General features: G+C 33.5%; 1 protein-coding gene across 1 annotated transcript in view; it reads left to right on the top strand.

The window, feature by feature from the left end:
• Positions 1 to 27,185, top strand: part of CSMD3 (CUB and Sushi multiple domains 3) — a 774,333-nt gene that overhangs the window by 433,603 nt on the left and 313,545 nt on the right. The window contains exons 17-20 of the mRNA XM_075495159.1: positions 3,977 to 4,115; positions 9,228 to 9,415; positions 12,609 to 12,797; positions 22,695 to 22,811. Coding sequence (XP_075351274.1) covers positions 3,977 to 4,115; positions 9,228 to 9,415; positions 12,609 to 12,797; positions 22,695 to 22,811 — 633 coding nt within the window. The remainder of the gene's footprint in view (positions 1 to 3,976; positions 4,116 to 9,227; positions 9,416 to 12,608; positions 12,798 to 22,694; positions 22,812 to 27,185) is intronic.

Here is a 27,185-nt window from a genome sequence, read left to right as displayed (position 1 = left end):
CAGATAGTTACAAAATCCATACACATAGTGTATAACTCACTTTCAGTGCTTTACTAACTAAGATGCTTTATTCAACAATAAACGAAAACCTTAAGCAAAAATAAAAATCTTTGTGTACATATAGATGCCTATGATGTAAATAAATATGTATGTGTGTCTAGTGAGCCTGGCAAGGAAACAAAGAAAGCTCATCCTTCACTTTACAAAATGAAATTCAGGGGAAAATTTCCAGCTTGATTGTGTCAGCTGTGTATGAACTTGAGGCTTTATGAAAGCCAGGGTCATTTGGTGAATATGTTTAGAAAAGTGTCATAAACCTAAAACCAAACAAATATCTTCAAAAACAAAAAAAGAAAAAAACAACCCTGTAAAATTTTCCTTTAGAAAACATGTTTAGCCCCTGAGGGTTCAGATTGTGAGAACCTCACCAAGTCTAATTTGGGCTTGATCAAATAGATAATTAGCAATTAAGCAAAGAAGCTCATGATAACAATAACTCTGTCATGCATTTCTAGTTCTATAAACTAATGTATTTACACCAATATTCATCAGAACCAACAAAGTATTTAAGCATACTTCTAACTGGAGAAATTGTATTTTCCTAGTGTCTATAAGTTACCATGTTGCCTACTTCATTATTATGTATAATAAAGTTTATATATACACACACACACATATATAGATATACATAGAAGTTCATGTTCTTTAATTATTTGTACAGATGAACAAATCCCACTCTTGGCACATATCCACATCATGTGCAAGAGAAGATTAAGGTGACAAAGATCCTTAGTTTAATCCTGGTATGTCTTCATTCAACCCCAAGGCACTCAATCCTAACACTTTCTACTGCAGTTTGCAGCTTAAAATCTGCTCATTGATACCTTTTACGTCTCTGTAGCATTAAAAAGCTCTGCTCTCCAGAATACAGTGCCCTCATTCCAGGAGTGGAATTGGTATGGCCAGAACATTTGGTGGAAATATAGCTATAAAAGAGTAAATAATTGTTTTAAGTCCCCTGAAAACCATCTCCTCATCAATGAGGAGATATCAGACTATTGCTTGATAACCTTCTTAAGCTGAACCTGGAGAATCCACTTATCCAGTTAGTTCAATACTTATTTATATAACACAGAAAAAATGGGTAGTTTTATTAGGACTTTGTCTCGCATAAGGGATATCCAGTGTTAGATACTGTGTTGTTGAGAACTCTTTGACAAATAAATCTTTGTTCTCATCCAGGTTGCATCAGTGCACATCTGTACCACACAACAGATGGTAATGGAAAAGAGAGTGATGTAAATGGTTCAATTTTACTGTCTGCTTTGTATGATTTAGCACTGTCCACAAAAGGTGCTACCTACTTCTTCATGGCTGACATTTTGGGGAAGCAATGAATTTTGCTTCTGCCTGCTTGTGTAAGGCACTGAAATGTATGTTGCTTGTTTTCTTCTTTGCCTCGCACAGAGGACATATGATTAGGTTTGATCAAAAGATTTTGTGACAGAAAAATGAGTTTTAATGTGAAGTTTGAATTGAATAGCTAATATATTCTGCAGACTTCATTTTCCACAAAACAGTCAGCAATTCCTGAAAATAAGGAAATAGTAGACTGATCATCGTTTGAGACTGTGGTCATCAGTTTAAGAGCATACTTGTGTAATGCTTTCTCCTTTTAAATGCTGCTTTGTTGACTATCATGGAAAACGTATTTGTTGCAGAAAATAAATAACATACAGCTTACATTTCCCAGGTTCTAAATTATAACTGGGTACGCTAAATAAATCTTTAAATGTTTATGCTGTTGTGTAGTCTAGTGAAAATCAACTCTTATGCTATTATATTTTTCTTAACTTTCTTTTTCTTTACGATAGAGCTTAACACCTTATCAGGTCCTTATCACCTTGTATTTTCATCAAAGAAAGCTTGATTAAGTCTCTTCATAAGGTCTCAAGTAATGCTGACTTACGCAAGTCAGAGCAACTGTGAAAAAGGTTTTTTTATAGCATTACTCCTAACTCTCTCTTCTATACTTAAGATTCTAGGTAATCCATTTTAGTTAAAATAATAAAAATAATAATAAAATTTTAAAAAAATAATTTACTAAATGTCCCTACTTGCAACAGTTTTTTACTGAAGTAGCTGGATTCACTAAAGGACAGCAATTTGCAAGCACTTCAGTGAGTGAAAAAGTTTACTTTAGAGTCAAGTATTTTGGAAATTATTTTCTCCCAGGAATAAGTAATTGAAATTAGTTATTTGATATGTAACATTGTAAGTCATGGAAAATATATCTTATTGTTCTAGAGGAAAATATATTCAGAGATCAGTTGCTTTTCTGTCTTCTCTCCTGTGGATTATTAAGACTTTTGTTTTGTATATTTGTCTATATAGGTATGTTTAGCATATTCATATATATGCATAATACACATATAGAAAGATACATAGATATGGTCTTTTTTGGATGTTTACACTTGTGCTGAACAATATAGTCAATTTACCACACTGAATATGCATTAAATTCATAAGATGTCCTAGATAGTTTAAATTGCTAGAAAAACATTATGATTTTAAATGATGTTAAATATTTTTAAAATGTTAATACTTCTAGTGATGTAATTACTGCATGTCTTAGATGTCTAGAATTCAAGATAATTCTGTAAATTAATTTCTCTATTTAGGGAATATCAATCTCCTACTGAAAATAAACAAACAAAAACATGCCAAGCACTCCCACGGTCTTTTCCTCACCCACCCATACCACTGAGGACAAGATGATCTCACAAAAGTCTGATGACACATGCAGTTGACTTTACACACACATGTAGATCCATCAGATGTAATGGGTTTGCATTCATGGGTGAAATTAAAAGCTTGCACAGAGCTTTGCAAGACTTAAACCTAAAAGATATGTCCTTTACCAGTATTGGTCTTATGGTTCATAACTGTTCCCACCTGTGAGAATATACCATCTTTGGGATACCCTAGCACTCTCCATAGCCAAAATCAGCATCAGTCAAAAATTATTATTACTTCTGAGAACCTCTCTTCTGCCCTATGACTGTCTTGACACTGATCAGCTAATGGAAACTTCCCTCATTGTATACCAGATTCTCTTCAACTATTTAAGAAAAATTGTTATCAAAGAAACGCTCTTCATCTTTGTAATACCTACAGCTGTGGAGTTTATTCCTGTAATTAATGTATCAGTGAATTAATTAATTCAGTGATATATGATTATTCACTGATATATGATTATTCCTGTAATTAATGTATCATTGAAAAACTTTAAATATGATTACCAACAACTTTGGTTTCAATTATGTTTTAATACAGTTTTCCTAATTTACATTTACTTACTATCTCTGAAAGAAAAACAACATGTTATTTCTAGTAATTCTGCTTGCAGATGTATATATTACAGTATTTAAGATACATTTGCCAAATGCTTCAAAAATATCAACTAATCTTGTAAGAATGGTAAGTATGTCTTTTTCATGAATGAGGAATTTGAACTGCCAACATGACAAGCAAAATATATGTGGTATGACAGTGGCTTCATGTCAAAGCTAAAATAACAATTCACCAGCTTCTAGCTTGATACTCAACTGAAACTTCTGCAAATTTTTCAAATCTCTCTGCTCACGATTAAAAGCAGAAATAATGACACTTTTTAAACACTGTTTTGTTGTATGTACTTTATTACAGGAAAATAGATTGTACCTGTAAGAATACAGTTTAAAAAGCTTTGAAAGAACTTACTGAACAGTTTATTTTATCTTTTTGAGGTTTTAATTGTTGTCTCCATCTAATTCTGAACCCCACAGAATCTGTCAGCTTCGAAGCCTTGTTGCATCTTCCTGCAAATGTTTTTTTTTAATTTGTTCAGTATAGATGTCCTATATTGAAAGTGATAATTGTGAATTACATATAATAAGTCTGTATTATTGTACCTTTCTCTTTGTTTCGTTTTTAGCTCCATGTGGTGGGCATTTTTCATCTCCCAGTGGAGTAATCCTCTCTCCAGGCTGGCCAGGATATTATAAAGATTCCTTGAATTGTGAGTGGGTGATAGAAGCTGAACCAGGACACTCTATCAAAATTACATTCGAAAGGTCTTGGCTAATATTTTTCTTATTTAATATTTTCCAGTTTTTAACCAGAAGGAGGAGTTTTTTAGCTCTGTCATAACCTTAATTTGCACTATGTCTAAAATTGAGCAATTGTAATATCAGGTAGGATTTTCCAAAACACCTTAGTGCCTTCAGAGCATAAATTTTATCTTTAGTGTAATTTCTACTTTGATGCACTGAAAAGCTTTTGAAATTCCTACCCTCTTGCATATATTTAAGCCTGTCTGGCCCAGTTAAAAATTTTGTCTGTTTTTAAAGATTAGCATGTTTCATTTGCTCGTAACCATGTTGCTGTATGATGAATTATACTTATGAAGCAATTTTATCTCTCAAACCTGTGAAATCTTAAACTCTGAAAATCTGAATCAGCTGTGAAAACTGAATTACATGCATTCATATTTTTATCCACCATTAATATTTAATTATCAAGTCAGCTGATCTGTTTTTGTGGAAGGACTGTGTGCTCTCAGGATGGAATTCCAGTTTCCCCAAATTACTTCAGCATTCCACTTTTCCTACATTACTGCCTGGTACTTAGGTCCCTTCCTGATTCCAAGGATTGAAATGTGCTGAGGACCTTGAATTTTTCATGGTAGCAAGACATGGGCATTTAATTTCAGCTCTTTATAAGAAAGCAAAACAGAAAAAGTAATTAAAAAAATGCTACGTGTTCTACACATATTCAAGGATGTTTTAAATTCTTCTTAATTGTAAGTATTAATAAAGTTAGATGATGATCTGGGAAAAAAGGGCCTTTGGTGATCAAAGTTATGGCGCACAAATATCCTGCAAGAACTTTTGAATTGCTATTTTTGCAGTATATTTTGACTACTCCTGGTCACACTCAACTTAGAAGATATCGCTTCATTTTAATACAGTTCAAAAGTTGTTTTTAGCAGGGTATGAAAATTACCATCTTCTCTTAGCAAAATTTCTCATTGTGATAAGATTGTTTAAAACTTTTTTCTAACACTATAGTTTACACTATAATCAAGTGTTCGCATGGCATTATATACAATCAGAGGACAGGTAATATGGACACTTCAAAGGTATTTCCCATCCTTAGCATCAAATGAAAGGTAGTTTTCCAGAATCACTAGTGCCATATATCTGCTTAAAATGAATCTTTAACAAATTTTTGCTAATTAAAATACAAAAGGAAAGTGAATAACTCCATCTTGCAGAAATTAATCAAACTCATATTAATTCAAAAATAAAATAATAATTAGTTTTCTTTATTGTCTTGTAAATCAAAATAAACCATAAAAATTTTGGAAATTTCATTAACTCAAGTTTTTGAAAAGAAAAATATAATTTCAAATAATTTATTTTTAATTCAGCATTTCATTTTCAACTAAACATTTGATGTGGATAGTCATTTCAAAGTGAAAAGCATTTGCCTTTTTATTTGCAAAATTGTATGTCAGCTGGATTTTCTTCCTTTGCACCTGAATTTCACTAAATCTGACAGTCTCTTGTATACGCTTTTTTTTTGTAATACATTAACACCTTGTCATAAAATTGCACAACCTCTATTACTCTTGTAGGTAAGAGCAATAAGAACAAGATATGGTCTCTTCAGATCACAGAGAGAGCTCCTATCCTCTTTATAACCTAATCTCATTATGACATTATGACACTTCTTTTTCCATTGCTGCTCATTCTTGACACTCTTGTCGCTTGCCATAAATGGGACTGATATGCATATTGTTCAGATGCAGCAAGGTGAATCCAGAGAGGCCCTACATACATTTAGGTGTGTGTATGCTTATGTGTTTCTGTGCAGGAATACATGCAAAAATACATCTATATATGTTCACACAAATGCACTTAGGTATATAATTACATGTGTGGATGTAAATAAAAATTTATTACATAAACCGAATAATGAAATAAATCTTCATAGTGTACTGAAAGAAAACATTTTGTAAACTACTAATGTTAGGTTTTTTACTTAGACTTTCTTATTTTTCACATAATTTAAATTTACATTCTGAGACATTCATACATTAGCTTATTTTTAAAGACTCGTTCTAGTCTGACTGTCCTTGTTGTGCTCCTGCTTGCAAATCTTCATTTGGACTTTCTTAAGACAGAAGGTTAATTTTGTTGAAATATACACATTTAAAAATATAGCCAAATGGCTTTCCCATTTGATTAAAAAAATAAATTCATATTTTGCCCAGTTCTTTACATTTCACCTTTGTCCTGAAAAACAAAGAGAAATATTTTTTCTAGCCTTTCTTGGTGCAAATACTAAGACTTCCGCAATATGTGCAGTTATTTGAAAGATTTTTTTTTTTTTAGTTTCTCAGTCAGGGTAAAACATTTACAGTACATGTCTAGATTCTTTACATCATTTCTTTTTGGATTTTCTAAGAGGAAGGGAACAGTTCTTACTAATACACATTTCCTGCAGAGTGACACCTTAACATTGCATCAGTTTATCACTTGCACAGTAGTTTATTTCCTTTTAATCTCCCATCTTCCTATCTTCCTAAGGCTTCTCTCTTATGACATTGCATATGTGCGAGGTACTGCATTCTATGACTGTATGCTAAAGTGTTCCTGAGCCATGGAGCCAGAGACATAGGAGAAAAGAAAGAGATCTACAGACAAAGCAAATAATAACTATTAATTTTTGTGCTTCCAGAGGTCTCATAATAACTTTTTCATATTTTATTTTATGATTGTGCATGTAAAGAGTTTACTCCTGTTTTACAGGCATAACTATGACAGATAATCTGTTGGATTTTTGTTATAAATCAGTAGCTTTTTTAGGCTGAATTGAAATGATAGAAGTGAGAAATGTGAGTGCCATTCTTCATTGTAATGAAGTGTTTATCATGAAGGCTAATTATGAGTATTTAAATACTAGGGATGTTAATCAGCAAACTCCTGATTGGAGTACTAGTCATATTTGACTAATGAGTATACACTGTGCAGCAGGATATTCTACTCATATCCTGACACTGCATTGAGTTGATAGGGTGTCTTTTAGAAACAAAGATACATGTTGTAAATATTAAAGCAGCTTTATCTGTTCAAATAAGATAAAAAAGTGTGCGTCGGCTCTTGTGTTACAGTTTGTTTCACTCCTACCTACTTGAATGAATTTTTGTGAGTCCTCCATAAGAATAGACATCACATAGTAATGAAGTCAGCCAGGTTAATTTAAGAATAGTGACTAGTTAAGTAGGAAAGAACATCGGAGTGGTCTTACATGAGTACAAAGTATTTTTTATTCAGTTTCCTGTAAAATCCTACTGGTTTATCACACCAGGGAATAACAAGGTGATATGTAAATATATCAGATAAGTTGATCGTCAAGAGGAAAGGTATTCAAGGAAAAAATTATATAAGCATCACCCTTATAAATTAAATTTAAATTGATCACTTTTCTGAGCCAAACGACCAAGCAAAGGCATTTGCATCTCACTAAAAAATTGTCCTCACTTTTTTTTTTCTTGGGTGCTTACTTATTTTTTTTGTCTCCATATTTTTCTGCTGTTTGTGGTGTTGCATGTACTCTTTGAGCAACAAGTACTTATGAGAGGATTTCTCTTATGTCTTTGGAGACGCAATTTAATTTCATCATGTCTTGACTGGCCTGAGAGTTGCTTTGCATTTATGAGATCAATGGCTTTTTACACTTTCTGTCTTAAGCATGCTTTTGATAAAGCAACTAAGAAAGCAGAGCAAGAGTAAATGATCTGTTTCCAAGATGATTGCTTCTGTTTTGTATGGATTAGTGGGAAAAACAAGTAAAGCAAGTTATTGCCTAGTAGCTTTTTAGCAACATATCATTGTCAGTTCATGTGGGAACTAGCAAAAAAAAGAAATTTTCAGTTCTCCTGGTTCTAGGCTTATCCTGCTTCATTTCCTTATTACTTTATTTCTATGCTCTCTTCTATGTTATTTCATAGGAGCGGGACACGGATAAAAGAAACCACATGTTTTGGAGGTTTAATGTGGCTTCTCATCTTTCACCAGACTCCTTTAGATCTTTAAGCTCAGACTTATGGGTCATAAATACTGAAATACAGAGTTCTTCAGTACATTGGCATTAGTCATGCAGTTCCTTGAATAGATTTCACAAAGCCGAATTAGGCATCTAAGTGAATCAGAGAAAGAATTAGGAATATCTGAAGGGTCCTTATAGGATCCTCCTGTTAATTGTTTCTTTTTAATTCTGAAAGTGTTTTTCAATAATCCATCAGAGAGTCCATTAAAGCACTATGATTGATGTAAGGTCTGTCATCACAAGAAAGAGAGAAACCACTGCCAAAATACCAAACAGGTGTTTGAGATTGCCAAAATACCAAACAGGTGATTGAGATACCATCTAAAACAAGACAATTGGGGAAATATCTAGCAACACCGTCACACTCAGCTTTTCCTTAACAGAGACAGCACACATGCTGTCTCTAAACAGGCGTTTTGCTTTATAGTGCTTTCTAAATAGGATTTTTTTTTTTTTCCTGTAACTTCTGCCACTACTTTGGACTGAGCTGCAACTGGCACAAAGCCACTGGAGTCTCAGAGAAGACTTAAGTAATTCTGTCCCTGCTTATAGATGATTTTAAGGGTAGATGCTCAGAGTATGATTCTTTAATAATATAAAGTACCTTGATGATATTTGTGCAAAATAAAATGGATATAATAAAAGAATGCATCAATGGAATGGATATAATAAAAGAATTCATCAGCATATCCTCTATATAATTTACTTAATTTTTCCAAAAAGAAAAATAATTTTGTGCTATAAATTAGTATATGCGCATAATGTTAATCTTTGCTAACAAACGATGTGTTTCTGGCTTTTGTTTCCTGCAACACAAACCAGCTCAAGGACTTCACACTTATTTCGTATTTTACTAAGGCACTAACCTGAAATTTGATTATTGTATTAATTATATAGCATAATTAAAACCATTATATTGATATTGTTAAATAGATATGTGGAGAAATAATTAAAAGAATATGAACAGGAAAGGAGCATAGTTTTAAAATATGGCTTACTTTGTATGGGTTTATTGAATTTGTTTTAACTGGTTCTTATAGTTGTGTCTCTGTGTGTTTCCTTAATTCCAGATTTCAGACAGAACTCAATTATGATGTTTTGGAAGTTCATGATGGACCAAATTTATTATCTCCGCTTCTGGGATCTTACAATGGTACACAGGTCCCACAATTCCTGTTTAGCAGTAGCAATTTCATTTATCTTCTCTTTACAACTGACAACAGTCGTTCTAACAATGGATTCAAGATTCACTATGAAAGTAAGTAATTCTGAATTGTATTATTTGATTTCCCCATCAGCGCTTATCCTAGTCATAAATATATAAAGGTGCACAGGTGTCGTCTCTGGTAAACTCCTGTTATGTCTCAAACTGAGAAAGATTTAGTGATGATAAACTGCAAAAGGGATGACTAGTAATTTCACTTACAATTTAATGTTATTGCTCTACTGCTCCATGCTTTAAGAATCAGAAGATGGGAATGGAAAGCAAATGCCTTTCTTCTAGATGTTGTTTTTATGTCTCGTTATTCTTATCTTTTATAGAATGTATTTTTGTGTGTGTAAAACACAACACTACAGGCTTGGGCAAGAGTGGCTGGAAAGTTCTCCGGCAGAAAAGGACCTGGGGGTGTTGGTCGACAGCCAGCTGAATATGAACCAGCAGTGCGCCCAGGTGGCCAAGAAGGCCAATAGCATCCTGGCTAGTATCAGAAATAGTGTGGCCAGCAGGAGTAGGGAAGTGATTGTCCCCCTGTACTCGGCACTGGTGAGGCTGCACCTTGAATACTGTGTTCAGTTTTGGGCCCCTCACTACAAGAGAGACATTGAGGTGCTGGAGCGTGTCCAAAGAGATGTAACGAAGCTGGTGAAGGGGCTAGAGAACAAGTCCTAAGAGGAGCAGCTGAGGGAACCGGGGTTGTTTAGCCTGGAGAAAAGGAGGCTGAGGGGAGACCTTATTGGTCTCTACAACTACCTGAAAGGAGGTTGTAGCCAGGTGGGTCTCTTCTCCCAAGTAACAAGCAACAGGAGAAGACAAAATGGCCTCAAGTTGCACCAGGGGAGGTTTAGACTGCATATTAGGAAAAATGTCTTCACTGAAAAGGTTATCAAGCCTTGGAACAGGCTGTCCAGGGAAGTGGTTGAGTCACCATCCCTGGAGGTATTTAAAAGACATGTAGATGTGTTGCTTAGGGACATGGTTGAATGGTGGACTTGGTAGTTAGGTTAATGGTTGGACTTGATGATCTTAAAGGTCTTTTCCAACCTAAACGATTCTATGATTCCATGACTCTATGTTTCTAAAACTGCATGAGATCAGGAAGATTATGAAAATCTAAGCAAATACCTGAGTTACTGTACTGGTTGATGTACCTGCAGCTCTAACTGAAGGTAATGGGAAATGCAGTTTACACTAATGAACTGAAAATCAAGCTATGGAATTGTTTGATTATGGATTTTTAGGGATCTAAAAACCTGCATATGTGATTTGTTCTGACATATAGAAGTATTCTTTTTTCCTTATAGTTGTATGAACTACACTGCAGAAAGTGTCCATAAGATTTCATAATTTATGAATTCTTAAGATACATATAAGTTGATATATTATCATGTCATTTACTTTTTGTGTTTCTAAATACACTTTTGTTGTAATAAGTCATATTTTCATGTGAAATAATATTTTTTCTGTAATCACTGTCTTAATTTGCTTAGTAAAGGTAATGAGCACATTGTTATTTATCCATTTCTGTTTCATACTCCTACTTGTTGGAACTAGCACCAAGGAATTTTCAGATGTTCTTAATTTTTTACATTATTTTTGCCCATTTTCACTATTCCTGACCACTAATGATAAGGATATTAAATACAATATATGTGGAGGTGACTTTGCCAGATAAAATTTAGGCTGGTTTGAACTCCAGTGAATGTCAGGTTCTGGCTGTTTATTGCAAAAGATCTATTATTATTCCAAAATTCTTTACTGTCCTAGCCTTCACTCACATACTTCCATTTGTATCATCTTCTGCATTGTAAAGAAGTGATGATTTTGTTAAGTTCTCATCCATTCTGAAGTTTGAAGGATGGCTATCCTTACACATCAGGAAAACTAGATTAATTTTGCCAGCAGAGACCACTAAATTCTTAAAATGCTTGGCTAAATGAATAATGTTAAATGGTAGAAATTACACTCTGGGAATGAGAACAGCAAAAAGAGGAAAGCTGCACTTATTACAAATATCCTTATATCAAACTCTTTCAATTAAATAAAGTTGGAAAGGAAATCTGAAATTTCATTATAAATTAATTCTTCAATTTCATTATAAAATCCCTTTTTTCTAAAATTGATCCCCACCCCACAGTTCTCTTTACACTAGTGAAGAATGAAAGTTAAATTTATACTATCAGAGAACATTGAAAATATATCTTTACCATTCTTACACAAAAGAAAACATTATTAGTAGTTTTTTTTCTGCTTAACATCCTCTGTTTATATACAGACATCTAGTATTAATTTTATTTTTCTTTAATTCTTACTGGTTCATTGTCTTACATTATCCAGTACAACCCAATTCTGATTTCCCTTTTTTGGGTAATAATAATGATTAATGGTCCTCTATTCAGCATTTCTCTCTTCAAATATCCTATTGAAAGCTGAAGTCTTTTATATGTTCTTAGTTTCTATGCTAATTATTTCTTTCCACACTGAATTTCTTTGTAAGGAAGGATGTTTTATGGCTTTTGTGTAGGAATAAAAGGAATAACATCCATAAAAAATGTTACACTGAATACTTCTTCTAACTTGCTAACTTCAGTAATATTCCTACAGTTTTTTGTTTCTTTCTTTGTTTTTCCCTGATTCTTTTATAATGAAGTTAAACTTCTCACTGGGAAATAATCTAAAATGTTTAATTTTTTAGCACACATTAAAATTCTCTTTATCAAGTCAACTTCTCTTTTACTCCTTTTTCTGGTATTCTTTATCTTCTCAATATCTCACATACCAAATAACATTAGGTATGAGAATTATTTATGTAAATAATTGATCTGTGTAAATATTTCAAGGGTAAATATCAAACAAAATAAAAAGCACTTTACATAGGATAATAAAGTTTGATCAGGAAAAAATAAAGGCTGGAAATCAGAATTTTGAATGGTCATCAAAGCTTTTCAACATCAGCATCAGGGACAAAATCACTTAATGTTACCAAGATAGGATCAAACTAAATATCCTGTAAATTATGTGACGTTTTTCTCTGCAACACTGGCAGGATGCAATTCATTATCCATAACATCTTATAATGGTAACAGAGAAACATAGTGCAAGGATAATTCACTGAAAATGTGTGATAATGAAGCCTTCAGCCCCACTTCAGCACAGAGAATTACTTAAATTAATTAAAAAAAATACCTATAGGTTGTTTATTTAACTCTGTTTGTTTGTTTGTTTAATCTAGGTGTAACTGTTAATACTTACTCTTGCTTGGATCCTGGCATACCAGTGCACGGACGTCGTTATGGACATGACTTCTCTATAGGTTCCACTGTCTCATTTAGTTGTGATCCAGGTTATAGGCTGAGTCATGAGGAGCCTTTGCTATGTGAAAAAAATCACTGGTGGAGTCACCCACTCCCAACTTGTGATGGTAAGGATGAATGGATAAAATACAGAGTACCTTAAAATATACAAATTTTGCCAAAATATTATTAGTCAAAATGAGTTAAATGTTGGAGAAAAACTTCTATTTTTAGGAAAAAAGAATAGTTAGAGGAAATAAATGTTATATACCTCTGTGTGATGAGATATTTAGTAAGAAAAGTAGAGAATAATATATAATTCTTTAAATCAGCAGGTTATTGAAGATGCGTCTATCTGAATATATGTTACCGTGAGCTAACTGATTGCCAGTTAGCTCAAGGTATGCAACGTTAATGTATATCTGCTTGTAAAGCACTTACTACAAGCTACAAATAGTTGTGTTTTGGTATCCATCTACGGACACAGATGTACATACGAAACATGAGATGTGATTTATTTGTACCTGACTCAAATCTGGATTTTCTCCCATTTCGTGTTGATCACTGTGTTCCTAGCTTGTTAACAGAACTTTACACCCTTCACTGTAGGAATTGATTAGGGCCACATTATACCTGATGATTAAGCGCACGATTGTTAAACCAGACAAAAATGGTATCGAGTAACATTTTGAACATTTTGGAGTCTCTACCATATCATTTAAAAAGTCTGCTTGAAAAATTATCTAATAGTTTCAGTCATCTCTTGTTACCTGAATTGTTCATTTTAATCCATTTTCCCAGTTAGGGTGATGTTAATTATATTTAATATTAAGAAAGTATATTGTAATTTTTATTAAGTTGTGTATTTGAGATGTTTTCCTCTCAAAATACTTTTTTTCGTTTGAGCATGGTACACATTTTTCTGATGATAAAAATGTTATCAGGAATAATTTACCCACTTAATTATAGAGTAGTATTTAACAAAAAAAGTCTACTGAACTTTTATGAGCTACATAATGCACATGATAGTATATTTTTCTAAAACAGTTCTTAGTGTCTCAGGACACTGTTAGAAAGAAAAAGCTGAATTTGAATGAAGACTAACAAAAAAGCTCACTGAATCATGCGTGATTTGCCATATGGAAATATATTCAGTTTCACTGTATTTATTTCTTTAAAAAATGGTAGGGCTTCTCTTGGCCTTCAACTTATTTAGTTAGCAAATCCTTTGGTTTCTATATTTCAGTAGGTTGAACATGTCAGTATATGATGATACTCAAAATTTGTGGTGGTAGAAAGGGGTGTGAATAATCACTTTCCTGAAAATGGCACTCTGTAGCTCAGCCAGCCTGTTTCCTAAATGATTCTGCTTCTCAGTCAGGTTCTTGGAATGAAGAATTGAAGGGTTCCCACAGCTCACAGTCAAGGGGACTATATTTTGCTGAATAGGCCATAAACATAAAACGTGTTTTCTCACAGTGATAGGCACTAGATGGTAACCATCTAAAACAAACAATATTAACACGCTCCCTATGAATACTGTGCTCTGCTGTGAAATAATCTTACATATTGTGATAAATTTCTTCCTCAAGATGCTGAACTAGCATGCAATTCATTAAGTAAATGAGCTTTTTTTTTCTCCAGAGCACATTGCTAAATGGCAATTGTCCATTGAATAAATATGTTCTAAAGGCAGGATTGAGTACATTTATTCTAGTAAATTTAATCAATTCATGGTTGAACTCATTTTGATTTCGTTACTGAATTTCTTCTCTGGTGGAATGTTTTTAAATAGGATCCAGAGTCCTTGCACCCCCAGGGAAAAAAGAGCATTTGCTAAATGGGCTGTTCTTTGCACAAACAGGGAGTATGGATTTGTATTAATTGTGCCACTAATAAACACATTGGTCGCTGTTCCTGCTCATTCAATATATTATTCTGACAGTTTCTGAGGAGCCGAGTTCTTTCTTGATTGTTCTTTCTTATGATTGCATCTCTTTTTGATAATTACATCATGCAGTGGTATGCAGACAGACCATGATAATTGTGCAGACAGATCATGACAGCTCATGAGTGTAAGTGTTTTGGAGGAGGAGAAGGGTGTAGAATAGGAAGAAAAATTAGACTTTTTAGAACCAGTTCTTCCTCAAAGTAGATCATGTTGACTGCAATTCTGTTCTTTGAAGGAGTGTAAACTAATTTTTTCATGAGGTGTTTGGATGTTACACAGATAAGCATCACAAAAAGCTTATCAGGGAAGTCACACTTCATTATCTACAGGAACATTTAGACAATACTGAGAATGATGGTTTGAAAATGAACAAGTAAACTGTTTCTTTCCCTAAAGACTGGCCTGAGGGGGTGATTATGACAGGCTGTGTAATTCATTCATATTTGAATAATTGATACGCATGAAGGATTTCATAGGTAATTTCCTTAGTTTTGTTTTTTATGTGTACCTGTATAGATAAGGCGTGCACACTATTCCTCAGTGCACATGTGTATTCTGTGTGTGTGGCTGTGTGTGTGTATACATACATACACAAACACACTTTTATATATACAGAAGTATAGCAAAGCATTTCTGAAAAAAAAAAAATGTAGATCTCTCTGACCTTTGAGGATAGTAGAATCTATTTCTGCTTTTTAAAGATAAATATTTAAGGAAAATATTTTCAGAATCATAGAACACTTATAGCTGAAAGAAGCCTCAGAATGTCATCTAGTCCAAACCCACACCCCAAAAAGCGGGTCCAATCTGGATGTGAGATCAGGTTGCTCGGAATCCTACATAACTGAGTTTTATCTCCAAGGGGGGAGATTCCATTACTTCTCCAAGCAACCTGTGCCATTGTTGCTTGACCACACAATAGGTATTCTTAACATCTATTGAGAACTTCCCATCTTCCAGTCACATCCATTACCTCTCATCCTTTCACTGTGGTGAAAGCTACTTGAATTTATACAGTACTTGAATTGCTTTACAATTTTCAAGACAGCAACTCCACTATGTTAAAATAAGTTATACAACCATAAAATTAAGGCTTCTTCAAAGAATGAAAAGTAAAACCTATGATCTTTATCAAACCATCAGTCTCTTTTCAAGAAATGAATTCGTCTGTAGACTGTTACGAAGATACTGTTAGTTTTTAGCTTTAGTGTTATTAAGTATGACCAATTTCTGGATAGCTGTCTTGGCAAGATACTTTTTTATTTCTTTTCAAAAGAAGTGCCACTGATCAAGGCCTAGACTTTTGCCATTCTTTTTTCCTTCTTTGGTTCATGGGTAAACAGCTTTTTTATGCACACAGACCAGAGAAAAATGATCAATATTACTGTGTACATTTATTTATTTTGAACTAGTTCATCTGAAGATGTGGTTCGGTCTATATACCATAAACATGGGACACATTACCTAGGAAAATAAACATACAAATAAATAACAACCATTCTTTTCTAATGAGAATATGTACAAGCCTTCAGAAAATGGTCATACTTAAGAGACATAAAATAGATGGTTTTGAGCTTTGCTTAGAAAATATTACTTGTATTAATTCACACCATTCCTAACATCTACATATGATTCACTGGGTACCTATGTATCTGGACAGCCCTGAATTTCTTGACTGTAATCTCCTCCCAGTGCTTAACAAATAAGGCAAAATTTTGTCTTATCATATCTTTTCTGTATGAATACCGTAAGACAATTTTGCTTTTAAGCTTTGAATATATGTGAGAAAACCTATTTACCCAATATGTGAAGTATTGTATTAATCCCATTAAAAATGACAGGAAAATTAATGTAAAAGTTAGATACCTAATTAAGAGTGTAAAGTGCTTTTTATTCCCTTCATCATAACATGAAATTGAATGGTAATACATAACAATTCTTACTCATTATTTGAATTAAGAATAAATATTGTCATTCCACTTGATCTTAATTTACTTAAGAAAATTAATAAATAGCAAGAAAAATGTTCAAGCAAGATGGAAAACATTTAATGCTTATATTGAAAACACCTAGATGTCCAAATGAATTAGAAAATATGACTTGTGCAGTACCATGAGGAACATATCCAGGAAATATGGCAGAGGTGTTATATCATTTCTGTTAAGACATCTCTAAGCTGAACCCAATACTTTTATTAAAATACAACTGTTAAATAACCTGTTGCAAATATTAAGTGTGGTAGATGACAGAATTTGAAATGAATAGCATGCCTTGGTCTGGTTTAGATTTAAATAAGAAGGTAAAAATACAACAGTTTATGCTGTGAGTAATCTAGGCTACACTAGTTTCTATTAGGTTAGTCTCTTATGTAATATAACGCAAGTCCAAGGTTTTTTTTCTGGAAGCTGATTGTAACAATTTTATGTCCATATTGTTATTTACTTGTTACTACTTGACTGCATCTCATTTTAAGACACATTACATCTTCTGTAATTAGGGAAGACAGATGCTGAAGTTTCTTGATCTGTGAAGCACAGTATATAAGATTCAAATTCTAATTTGCTGTTTCAATAATTTTTAACTATATTTATATTTCCCTTTTACACGGTAAAAAATTACACAGTAAATGAAAATCACCTTAGAATTAGATTTTTAGTTGGAAGTTAGAGTTAATTAAGCAAATGAATGCAATGGGGTCTCTGTATATATGTGCAGCACATGCACATATATACTTGTATTTAGATTTATATATACATAAACACATCTATGTATAAATAGGTTTATCTTCTTTTCAGTCTGTCGTTCTTTCTGAACTAGCATATGTTATTAGTCTTTCTTGATGAAGCTTGAAACCATTTGTAAAATTGATCATTATTACTAATCAATTATAAATGCATGTTTTCTCTTCCCATCACCTTTGAAAACAAATAATTTTGAATTATTTGTATTTGCAGCAAGCTGACCTGACTGAAAAAAGTCATTTTTTTCTGAAGGCTTCTGTTCTTCTTATGTGTATTTTCTCTTTTTTTGAGAAAATTAAGATACATCATTGTATGCTAGTTTCTGAGTTGTGGTTGGTGAACTACAGCTAGTCTCTTGAAAAATCTTTATATATCAAAATGGTAGGTGATATAATTTGAAAATGTGGAAAATGTTATTAATTTCCCAGATATCGCCATCTTCAGTCAGGCTAAAAAGGGACAATGATATGGCTTTTTTTTACTGCATTGCTGGTGAACACTATATGTAGAAATACATGGATACATGTATTTATATACATGTGTATTATTTTCTCTTGCCTTACTAAAATAACAAATACATTCTCTTGATAGTTTTCTGTTTTCTGTCCTTCTTGGATATGGTGTCCCCCTTCTTCTCACATCCGGTTTTCTTGATAACTTCATGTTATTGCTATACCCTTCATAACTCTGAGACTGACTTGTGTTACATCAAAATAAATTAGTTTTAAATAGGTAGTAAACTTTATTCAAAGACCTCAGATGACAGAGAACATAATTAATGGTTGTTGAGTTTTATTTCATGGTACAAAAAGCAAAATTTAAGAGGTAAGAGGCTTTTCTGTGAACAAGTGTTAAGCTAGCTATACAGGCTGACCTCTGCAGGAAGAGATTATACAGACTGACTTCTGCAGTAAAATATAAATATGTTAAAATTAGAACAGAGGATGTGGAAAAAAAAAACTATGAACAAAAATGTCACCTTTCTTGCTTATTAGCTGCTGCTACAATCTAATGTGAAGTGTCCTAGCAATGTTTGTGTAGCACAGCTGCTGTGACAAGAAAGACAGGTAAGTACTTGCAATTGGTAAAGCAGTGGTCATAGAGATGGAAAATGTATCTTACAGAAGTAGATTAAGAAAACCTGTCTCATTTAACTGATCCAAAGTCAGAGATACTAATGTGCTTTGCCAGCCTTCCAAAGTGAGTCCCCAAGAGGGAAAAGACAGTTTAGCAGGAGAACAAATGGGTAAAAATGGACCATGAATAAATTTAGGCTAGAAATTATGAGACTATTTCTAGTATTGAAAGATTGATTTTCTATAACAATTTTATAGTAGCATGAAATACGGCCTGAAATGGAACTTGATAATTTTATGAATGACAGAAGTCAAGTGCTTTCATTACAACTATTCATGTATTTCAGGGATGAAGCATGGCCTGCATGTCTCCCACTGAGACACTTGCGAGTAGCCTGAATAAAGGTTCTAAAATTGTTTGGGCAAAAAATTATTTTCAAACTATATAGGGCCATTTTCTAAGCTAGGCTTGCTTGCTGTCACTCTTCCTTATGGCTGATCATGTTACTGAGCAGAACAAATGCTGTTAAGATCATTTACAACAACAGAAAGTGTAAGTAATCAACCCAACACTGTAAGAATTTATTTTGCCTAAACAGCTGGCTTAGCCACTGAACTCCACTATTAAATTTTAATCTTCATTCACAGTTATCCAAAACTTGCTTCTTAAATTGTCACATCATTTGTGATCACCACAGTGCTCTAGACGTACTTTATACTATACATCCAGGCACCTATCTGTATTTCATACAGTCACTTCTATATTTTGTATATTTTTTGTTCTCTTTATATTTTATTGTCTTTATTTTTTGTTATTTTGTTTCCCACTATTCTGAAAACATAGTAATGGAGGGAAAAAAAATTAGGCATGTCTTGATTCAGCTTCTCTGCTTGCATAACAAAGAAATTATTGTGTTAGCAACACAATATTCCATTTTCCATATTAGAACACCAAGCTAGTGCTTCAGTTATTTGCTTATGTATTCATTCTACTTTTAGTCTGTCCTAGCCTTCATCTCTGTATAATCAGATAAAGTGAAAGAAAGGTTCCTTGTAGAATCTGGAAAAATGTGTGGAGTTTATCTTTTGCTGGTTTTATTTTCATGCGTTTCTGTTTTCCTTTGCACTCTGAAAGAGTCAGATACTAGTAGTGATATTATATGCTTGGGCTGTTTGCCATCTTATCAGGACCAGTGCACATTTTATATTTCAGATCTGTCAACTTGACTTTGTTTTGTAAAATGCTGGTCCCTTGATGCCTTTTTTGCCATCTGCTAGCCTTCACAGCGTTACACTGAGTGCCTGATGGCATGCCATAGACGTTTTGTCACCATTTGCATTCCTGAAAGGTTTCCCAAACACCCACTGTAAAATACATTATTTGTTTGGGCTGTTTCCCATGATTATAAAAACTGATTACATTTTCTTATTTAATAGGGATGACCTAAGGTATGGACAAAGTAGGTAGTTACCATCAGAAGCTCCAATAACATGCTGTCATAGCCCTCATTCTGTTGTACTAATGTCTAAATATAACAAGATCGGGTGTTAAGTGGACACTGGTTACCTTCATTGTCTCTTTGTCAGAGAAGTGAGGAGGAAAATTACTGTGCTGGGAGGTTATTCCCCCATGGCAACAACTATCGATTGGGCAGTTGTGGTCCTAGAATGTCCTATTTCAGCCTATGATACTGGATCTGCAAATTTCCAGCTTAGAACTAGGCCAAAAAGGCTAGAAAGTTGGCAAGAGAAATAGCACACACAAAGAAATCATGAAGCTACCCAAAGACACATGTTTAAAACAGAAATGTGGTTAGTTAGAACAATCAAACAAATTTAGCTAGGAAAAATAGGGTGATCTTCATCCTAGGATATAGGATGAAGTTCCATTTCTACTTTATAAGAAAACTGTAATTAAATGTATACCTCTCTTTATTCAGTACCCTAAAGATAGTGATGGCATGCAATGCAGTGACCTCATTATGAAAAATTATTGACCTTTATGAAAACATTCCACAGTGCTACTGAAATGTCTGAAAAATGCATGTATTTCCTTGAGACAAATGTCTGCTTAAGTACAGGCTAAGACAGAAGGTACATTCTGAATATTCTCTCAATTTGCTGTATGGCTTGTCCTCAAATCAGTTTTGAATGTAGTTCTACAAGCAGAAAATCATGACTGGTCAACATATTCATTCTCACATAAATAGCATTAATAGCAAAAGCAAAGGTAGGTATAACTTTCATGATTTAGCCCATCAATGTGTAGCAGAAATTGTCATAAGTAGAATAAATAGCAAGGTATGGTAGAACCTGAAAGGAGGTTGTAGAGAGGTGGGGGTCGGTCTCTTCTCCCAGGTAACAAGTGATAGGACAAGAGGAAATGGCCTCAAGTTGTGCCAGGGGAGGTTTAGACTGGATATTAGGAAATTTTTCTTCACCGAGAGGGTTATCAAGCATTGGAACAGGCTGCCCAGGGAAGTGGTTGAGTCGCCATCCCTGGAGGTATTTAAAGGATGTTTGGATGAGGTGCTTAGAGACATGGTGTAGTGGTGGTCTTGGTAGTGTTAGGTTTATGGTTGGACTCGATGATCTTAAAGGTCTTTTCCAACCTATATGATTCTGTGATTCTGTGATTCTGTAATGACATGATGTAATGAATTACTCACAACACCTTTCTCCTGAAGAAGTATGAAGATGTTGTTTGAGCACTATTCATATATTGAAAGGCCAAATTTCTCCCACCTTTACGATCCATACCAATGAGTGCTACATTGGTAGCTGCTGCTGATGTTAGAGGAGGAGTAGGAGCAGGTTAAAGCAGCTAGTGCAGGTGGGGCAGCCTCTCTCAGAAAGAGGTGTTGCTCCTCCAGCCTGTGACAGGCTCCTTCCCTCACCCCCGCTGGTGTGGCAGACATGAGCAATAGGTGAGCAACAGCTTATACAGCAAGGGGAAGAGGGATTGATAGTTGTATCGATTGGAATTGCAGACAAGTAACTGCCGTTTACTTGTCTCCCAAACTGCCTTTCAACAGCTTTAGCGTCTGCTAAAGAGAAAACCTTATGGTTAAAGTACTGGCTTAGGTTAAGGTACGGGCTCAGAGAAACTATGGTTGACACCAATAAAAATTCTGACAAGACACTGGTTGAGAGCTTGACTACTTAAGGCTGAAAATGGAGAGTTTGTGTTAATTAATTTGGAAGAGCTGCTCATATTAAGAACTGCAATCAACTTTCCTAAAACAGTCTATATTATTTGACTTAAATCCGGTGGCAGTAACATAGTTTACTGGCTTTTTGTGTCCTGGAACATTTCTACAAAATAATTTTGGTAATGCATATAATTAGGCTAAGAAAAATAAAAGGAATAGATATTTTTAATCTTGAAGAAAAAAAAAAAGTAGAAATATTCATTTGTTTTATAATATATGCCCTTCTGAGATAATCTATATTCAGAGAACTTTGCTTGGTACTGAGTTTCCATCACTGTTATTGGTAAAAGATAATTCTAAGGTATAAGAGCCTCTTAATGAGTAAAAATTACTCAATTAAGTATTTCAAAAGCTCCAGAATGGAAAATTCACCATTAAAATGTAATGGTGAATTGTGAAGATATTTATGCCAGTATTGTAAGATCTCATTTTTGTATTTTATATTAATTCAAGTTGTAATTTAATTTTTATATTGCTCAAGTACTGATTACTTTTACAAAGTCACTATTGATACTATAGAAGGACTTATATTGGCAATTGTCATTATCATTTGCATTATAGATATAGAGATATAGATGCATATCCAATAATTAGATACAAGAAAGGATGTCATGCTTCCCTGCGATAATATTTTCAGTCAATAATTCTTCAATAGTGAGATCCACTCTATGCCATTTTAACTCTCCAGCCTTAGCTTCTGGCTAAAGTAATATTGTTTGGCTCCGTATCTTCTTCTGCCTTCATCTTCCTGATGAACTTGTGACTTTCACAGAGTCTCAAGAAAATGCGAAAAAACAGCTAAGGAAACTTGCTTTTAATTTTCTCAGGACCTATTACAAAGCATGTTAATTATTCATTGATTATATTTCTTTTCATATTGTGTAAAAATGGGCTGTAGTTATATGTGCAATTGCTAAATCATTTGACCAACTATTTTTAAGTCATATTAAAGCCAGAAATTTTTAAAAGATTGTTTTCTTATATTTTCTCTCATCTTTAAGTTTTATATTAATTGTTTTATTATTATTTTCTTTGTTATTTCTAGCTTTATGTGGTGGAGATGTTAGAGGACCTAGTGGAACAATTTTATCCCCTGGTTATCCTGATCTGTATCCAAATTCATTGAATTGTACATGGACTGTGGATGTTACCCATGGAAAAGGTAAATAAATCCTTTTCTCTTTTTCCACCTTTTTTTTTTTTAATGTATAAGTCCAGTACTCTCTGCTGCACATGTAGATCTAGGTTAGCAGCAGTGAACTAGGAATTGTGTTGCTGGGTTTTGTTTTTGTTTATTTTCATTGTATTAATTCCTAGAATTCCAGATGTCGACTAGGCCCTAATGCTTTCCACAGAACAGAAACTCCCTAAAAGTTTATAGTACAAGTAATAGATAGTTGGATGTGTGCACATTAATTCGTACAGGTGAAAGAAGATGCATGCTTTTTCTGTGTTGAGGAGGAAATGCCTTATCTTAGAGATTAGCTGGAAGTAGTCATTGATATTTAGGCTTGGTATCAACAGAAGAATCTGAATTGAAGACTTAAGTGAAGATGTTATTCTTAATATGGCATAAAAAAGGAATGAAGTTAATGAGAGAGGCGATGTTTAAAAGATTGCTCATTATGTTAAATTTTACATTATGACTAGCTGTCGACAAGGAAATGTCAGAAAGAAAAGTCCTGTTATTTTGAAGAAAAAAACCTGTTTCAGCTTACCGAGACAGATTTTCAGGGTGGCAGCATATAAATGGCATTTTAATATGTATTTATGGATTGAATAAATAATATGGTTTAGAGCTAAATATAGAGGAAAAAAATAATAAATAATGGAACCCAATAAGAGAACCTTCAGAAAGGTAAGAAAGATTTATATAATGACTGATCACAGAAGCTGAGGGACAGGACACTTTTAAGAAAGGGATGGTTATTTGTTGAAGGCAGATTTCAGGACAAAGATGTAGTACTGGTTTTAACTTTTCTCTGAGAAAGGATCTTATAAGAGTTATTTCACAGAAATATAAGACATGCAGGAGAGGTTAGAAAATGCTTAGGACACAAATGGAAGTTGGGAATTCCAGGTAGAAAAATTTCCTTGAAATAATGTGTCCTACTTGCTTTCAGGTGAAAGGTTTTGGGACTAGATGAGAAGAGATGGGTCAAACTTTTAGATTTTTGTTGGTATTTTATTTTAAATATTAGAGTGACTGCATAGTGCTCGTACTATGAGTGGAATGAGCTAGAGAAGCATAAGAGTTTAATGTTAAGGGAAAGAGAGAAATAGAGATAGGTGTCACAAGAGAAATTGAATATAAGTAGGGTGAGGTCATAAGAACACAAAAAAGAGAATTGCATCTGTAACACTGGAGAGAATACAGAAAAAGGAATGAAAGGGAGAAGAAGGAAGGCAAGTTCAGTTCTGAATTTTATCAGTTTTCTCTGTTGAGGGCATGAAAAATGTGGCAAAGTATACTGATGTTGTATTCCTCTAAGAAAGAGTTGTTGGTAACATAAAAATAAGGCTTCCCTCACAGAGAATTGTGCTGATCTGTGATCCCTTTGTTCTATTTTGTACAAATAATGTGATAGTTCCTCATCTAGATGTTAAATCATTCTGACTGGATGTCCCATTTGAAACTCCTTAAAGTGTTAAAGTGGCAAAGTCTATCTCTCAAAGTTATTGGTCCAGCTATTCCACAGTCTCTTTTTACTACCAAATGATGCCATTGTTTCAATTTAATTTGCTTGTAAGTAGCCACAGTGAAAAAGCAATCTGAAATTATTGAGCCTATATCAGATGCTACATTTGCCCTTGTTACCTCTAGGTATGTTACATGGCTTTCAGAGTTGCAGGAAAATAAGGTACTGTGGATCTTTTGCAAAGGAGAAAGGATGTGGGGAGAATATAATTCTTCTGGATAAGCAAGAAAGACTGTTAGTGTAAGAAAACTCTTAGCCCTGTAGTCATTTAGTTTGCACCCTATCTGAAAAGCCATTGGATAACCAGCCCAAGCTTTACAATCTGGGCATTGAAGAGAAGTAGTAGAGATGGGTAAGACTTTAGCTTCATAGAGTAATACATGACTGAAAATTATGTAAATTCTACAGTAAACATGAGCCCAGATTAAGCCATATTTTTCAGGATTCTTGAAAGATATTTTAGTAACACTTCCATTTTTCTTAAATTAAAAATGAAATTATGGAGGAAAGTATTTGAAATTTTTTTTAGAAAATTAAGTAGTTTTTTTGTGATTTATATTTTTTCTTGAACCCTCAGCTAGAGAAGTACTTAAAAGCTGGGATAAATAAAAGCTGAAATTCTCAATGTGATTACATTTTATGTGAGGCTATTTAAAAAAACACCATATCTAATGAGATTCCTGAGAAAACAAACATAAAAAATAATATATACAGGGAAAGAGAGTAATAGTATAAACATACACATTTATAAGCACATATACACCGATACTCATATATACACGCACACATATATTCATACAAGCACATTCTTGTTTGTGTCAATAAATTTTATCTTATGGAAATGTTATTAAGGAAAAACATATTATTAAATATGAACACTATGTTGTAATTTGACTTGGGCATTTTGATTCGTGCTGCTCAAAGATCTGCTGGAAGCAGTTGAAGAGTGAGGATTTTCTGTGAGTAGGAAATAGGAAATATTGTATGAACTTCTCATATTTTGTTCTTGTTGGCAAAACGTATCAATACTTTAAGCTCTTCCTGTAGTACTGTATGAGGATGATAGCTCTCCTTTTATGACAATAAACCACAGCCTTACTTAATTTAACTTTAAACTTCTAACAGTAAAGTTCTATGTCTGACTAAGCCAGTCCATTAGGCGACTTCTGTATTTAATGGACAAATGAATATATCTTCAGGATATGAGTCATCTCACCCTGAAAAAGTATCTAAAGTAAATGGAATGAACCATCCTCTGAAGGTGCCTATTTATCTCTATCATCTAATGTCCAGGGGGTTTATATAGCCCCCAGATGAATTGTCCAAGGGGAGACTGAGTGACTAAGTTTCAAATAGTTACCATTTGGGAAAATTAATCCCATACACATAAATGGGTTATTCTGAAGTGAGGAGAAAAACTTTGTTCTGGAAATCTCATTTTCTGCTCTATTTCATGTCTAGTATAATTCCAACTTCAGAATCTCAAGGAGCATCTTCTACTGGCAATTAACTAGTGACATGATTTTTAAAAAATACTTAATGTTTTCTTTAACCTTTTTTTGTTTTGACAAAATGTATTAGTTTAATGTCAGACAGCCAAGAAAATGTATATAACTTCTAGCTCCAGAATAATGTAGGGTACTTTTTAAAACACATATCTGTATGTTGCAACTTCCTACTGCTATTACGTAATAGCAGGCAATTAAATGCATATGTTTAGTTATGAATTGTATTTTACATCTGGATATATTATATTGCTAAGAAAAAGAGTTTCTGTGTTTGCATATACTGTCTTAACATAATCTGCAATATAAATATATATATTTTAATTTTCCTGCTCAAGTGTATCTAAACTTCTGGAATTCTGGAATGATTTTTCATTTGTGTTCATGTGGACCAGCATTACGATTCTTGAATGTCCATTAAAACTTCATATAATTTTATTGTATTTTTTAAAAATTTGTTAACTAGGGAATGGAACTTGCACTTTAAATATAGTTAATATGTTTAGTAATTGGTATTATTTTTGAAGAGGAAAGGAAGCATCTATCATGACAATAATTATTGTATTTTGTCTGTGGTTAGCATGCAATTCAATATATGGTGAAGTGAAATTTGTGGAGTATCAATGGTATATTTTAAACCATTTACTAATAGCACAGTTAATTTACCCATCCCCCAACAGTCTGGATTGTAATATTGACAAATTACATTAGTGTGGGATGTCTTCCTGTCTTCATTTCAGATTTTAAATATTCCCCTTATAAAGCAAGGGGCATGTGAGGCAGAATGAGAAGGAAGCTACCTGAACATATCTTTTAAAATTCTTCTCTGGAGAAGACACAATCTGTCACACAGCATATATTAATGTGATTAGAATATTTTCTGAAGAAAACTAAATTGTACAGCTACTGCTGGGAAATACCTTAGGGTTTTACTTAGAAATGTCATGGCAATCTGGAAAATTGATTGAAATATTCCCTTGAGTTAAACCTTGAATTTGGTGTTTGAACAATACTCAGTGAAGCTCAGCCGTGATTCACAGCAATTCCATTATTTTGGGTTAATACCACAAAATTTTCTTTGGTATTTCTGATTTTGTTGTTGCAGTATTCATGCATGCATAAAAAGGGCCAGAATTAATTTGGAGTGCAGTAAATGCAACCACTATGGCCTGAGTTTCAGCCTCATTCTGTATATATCATATTTTTCTCTTAAGAGCTCTCTTTTCATGTCAGATCAACACTGTCTTCTATGTAAAACTATGATTAAAAAATTAAAGCATTTAAGAGTTTATCAATCCCAAAGCTAACTTTATATGCATTAGCTCAAAAGAT

This window comes from Mycteria americana, chromosome 2, assembly GCF_035582795.1.
Source record: "Mycteria americana isolate JAX WOST 10 ecotype Jacksonville Zoo and Gardens chromosome 2, USCA_MyAme_1.0, whole genome shotgun sequence".
Lineage (NCBI taxonomy): Eukaryota > Metazoa > Chordata > Aves > Ciconiiformes > Ciconiidae > Mycteria > Mycteria americana.
Note: the sequence above shows the minus strand (reverse complement) of the source record. Positions and strands in the feature narration are given on the sequence as shown.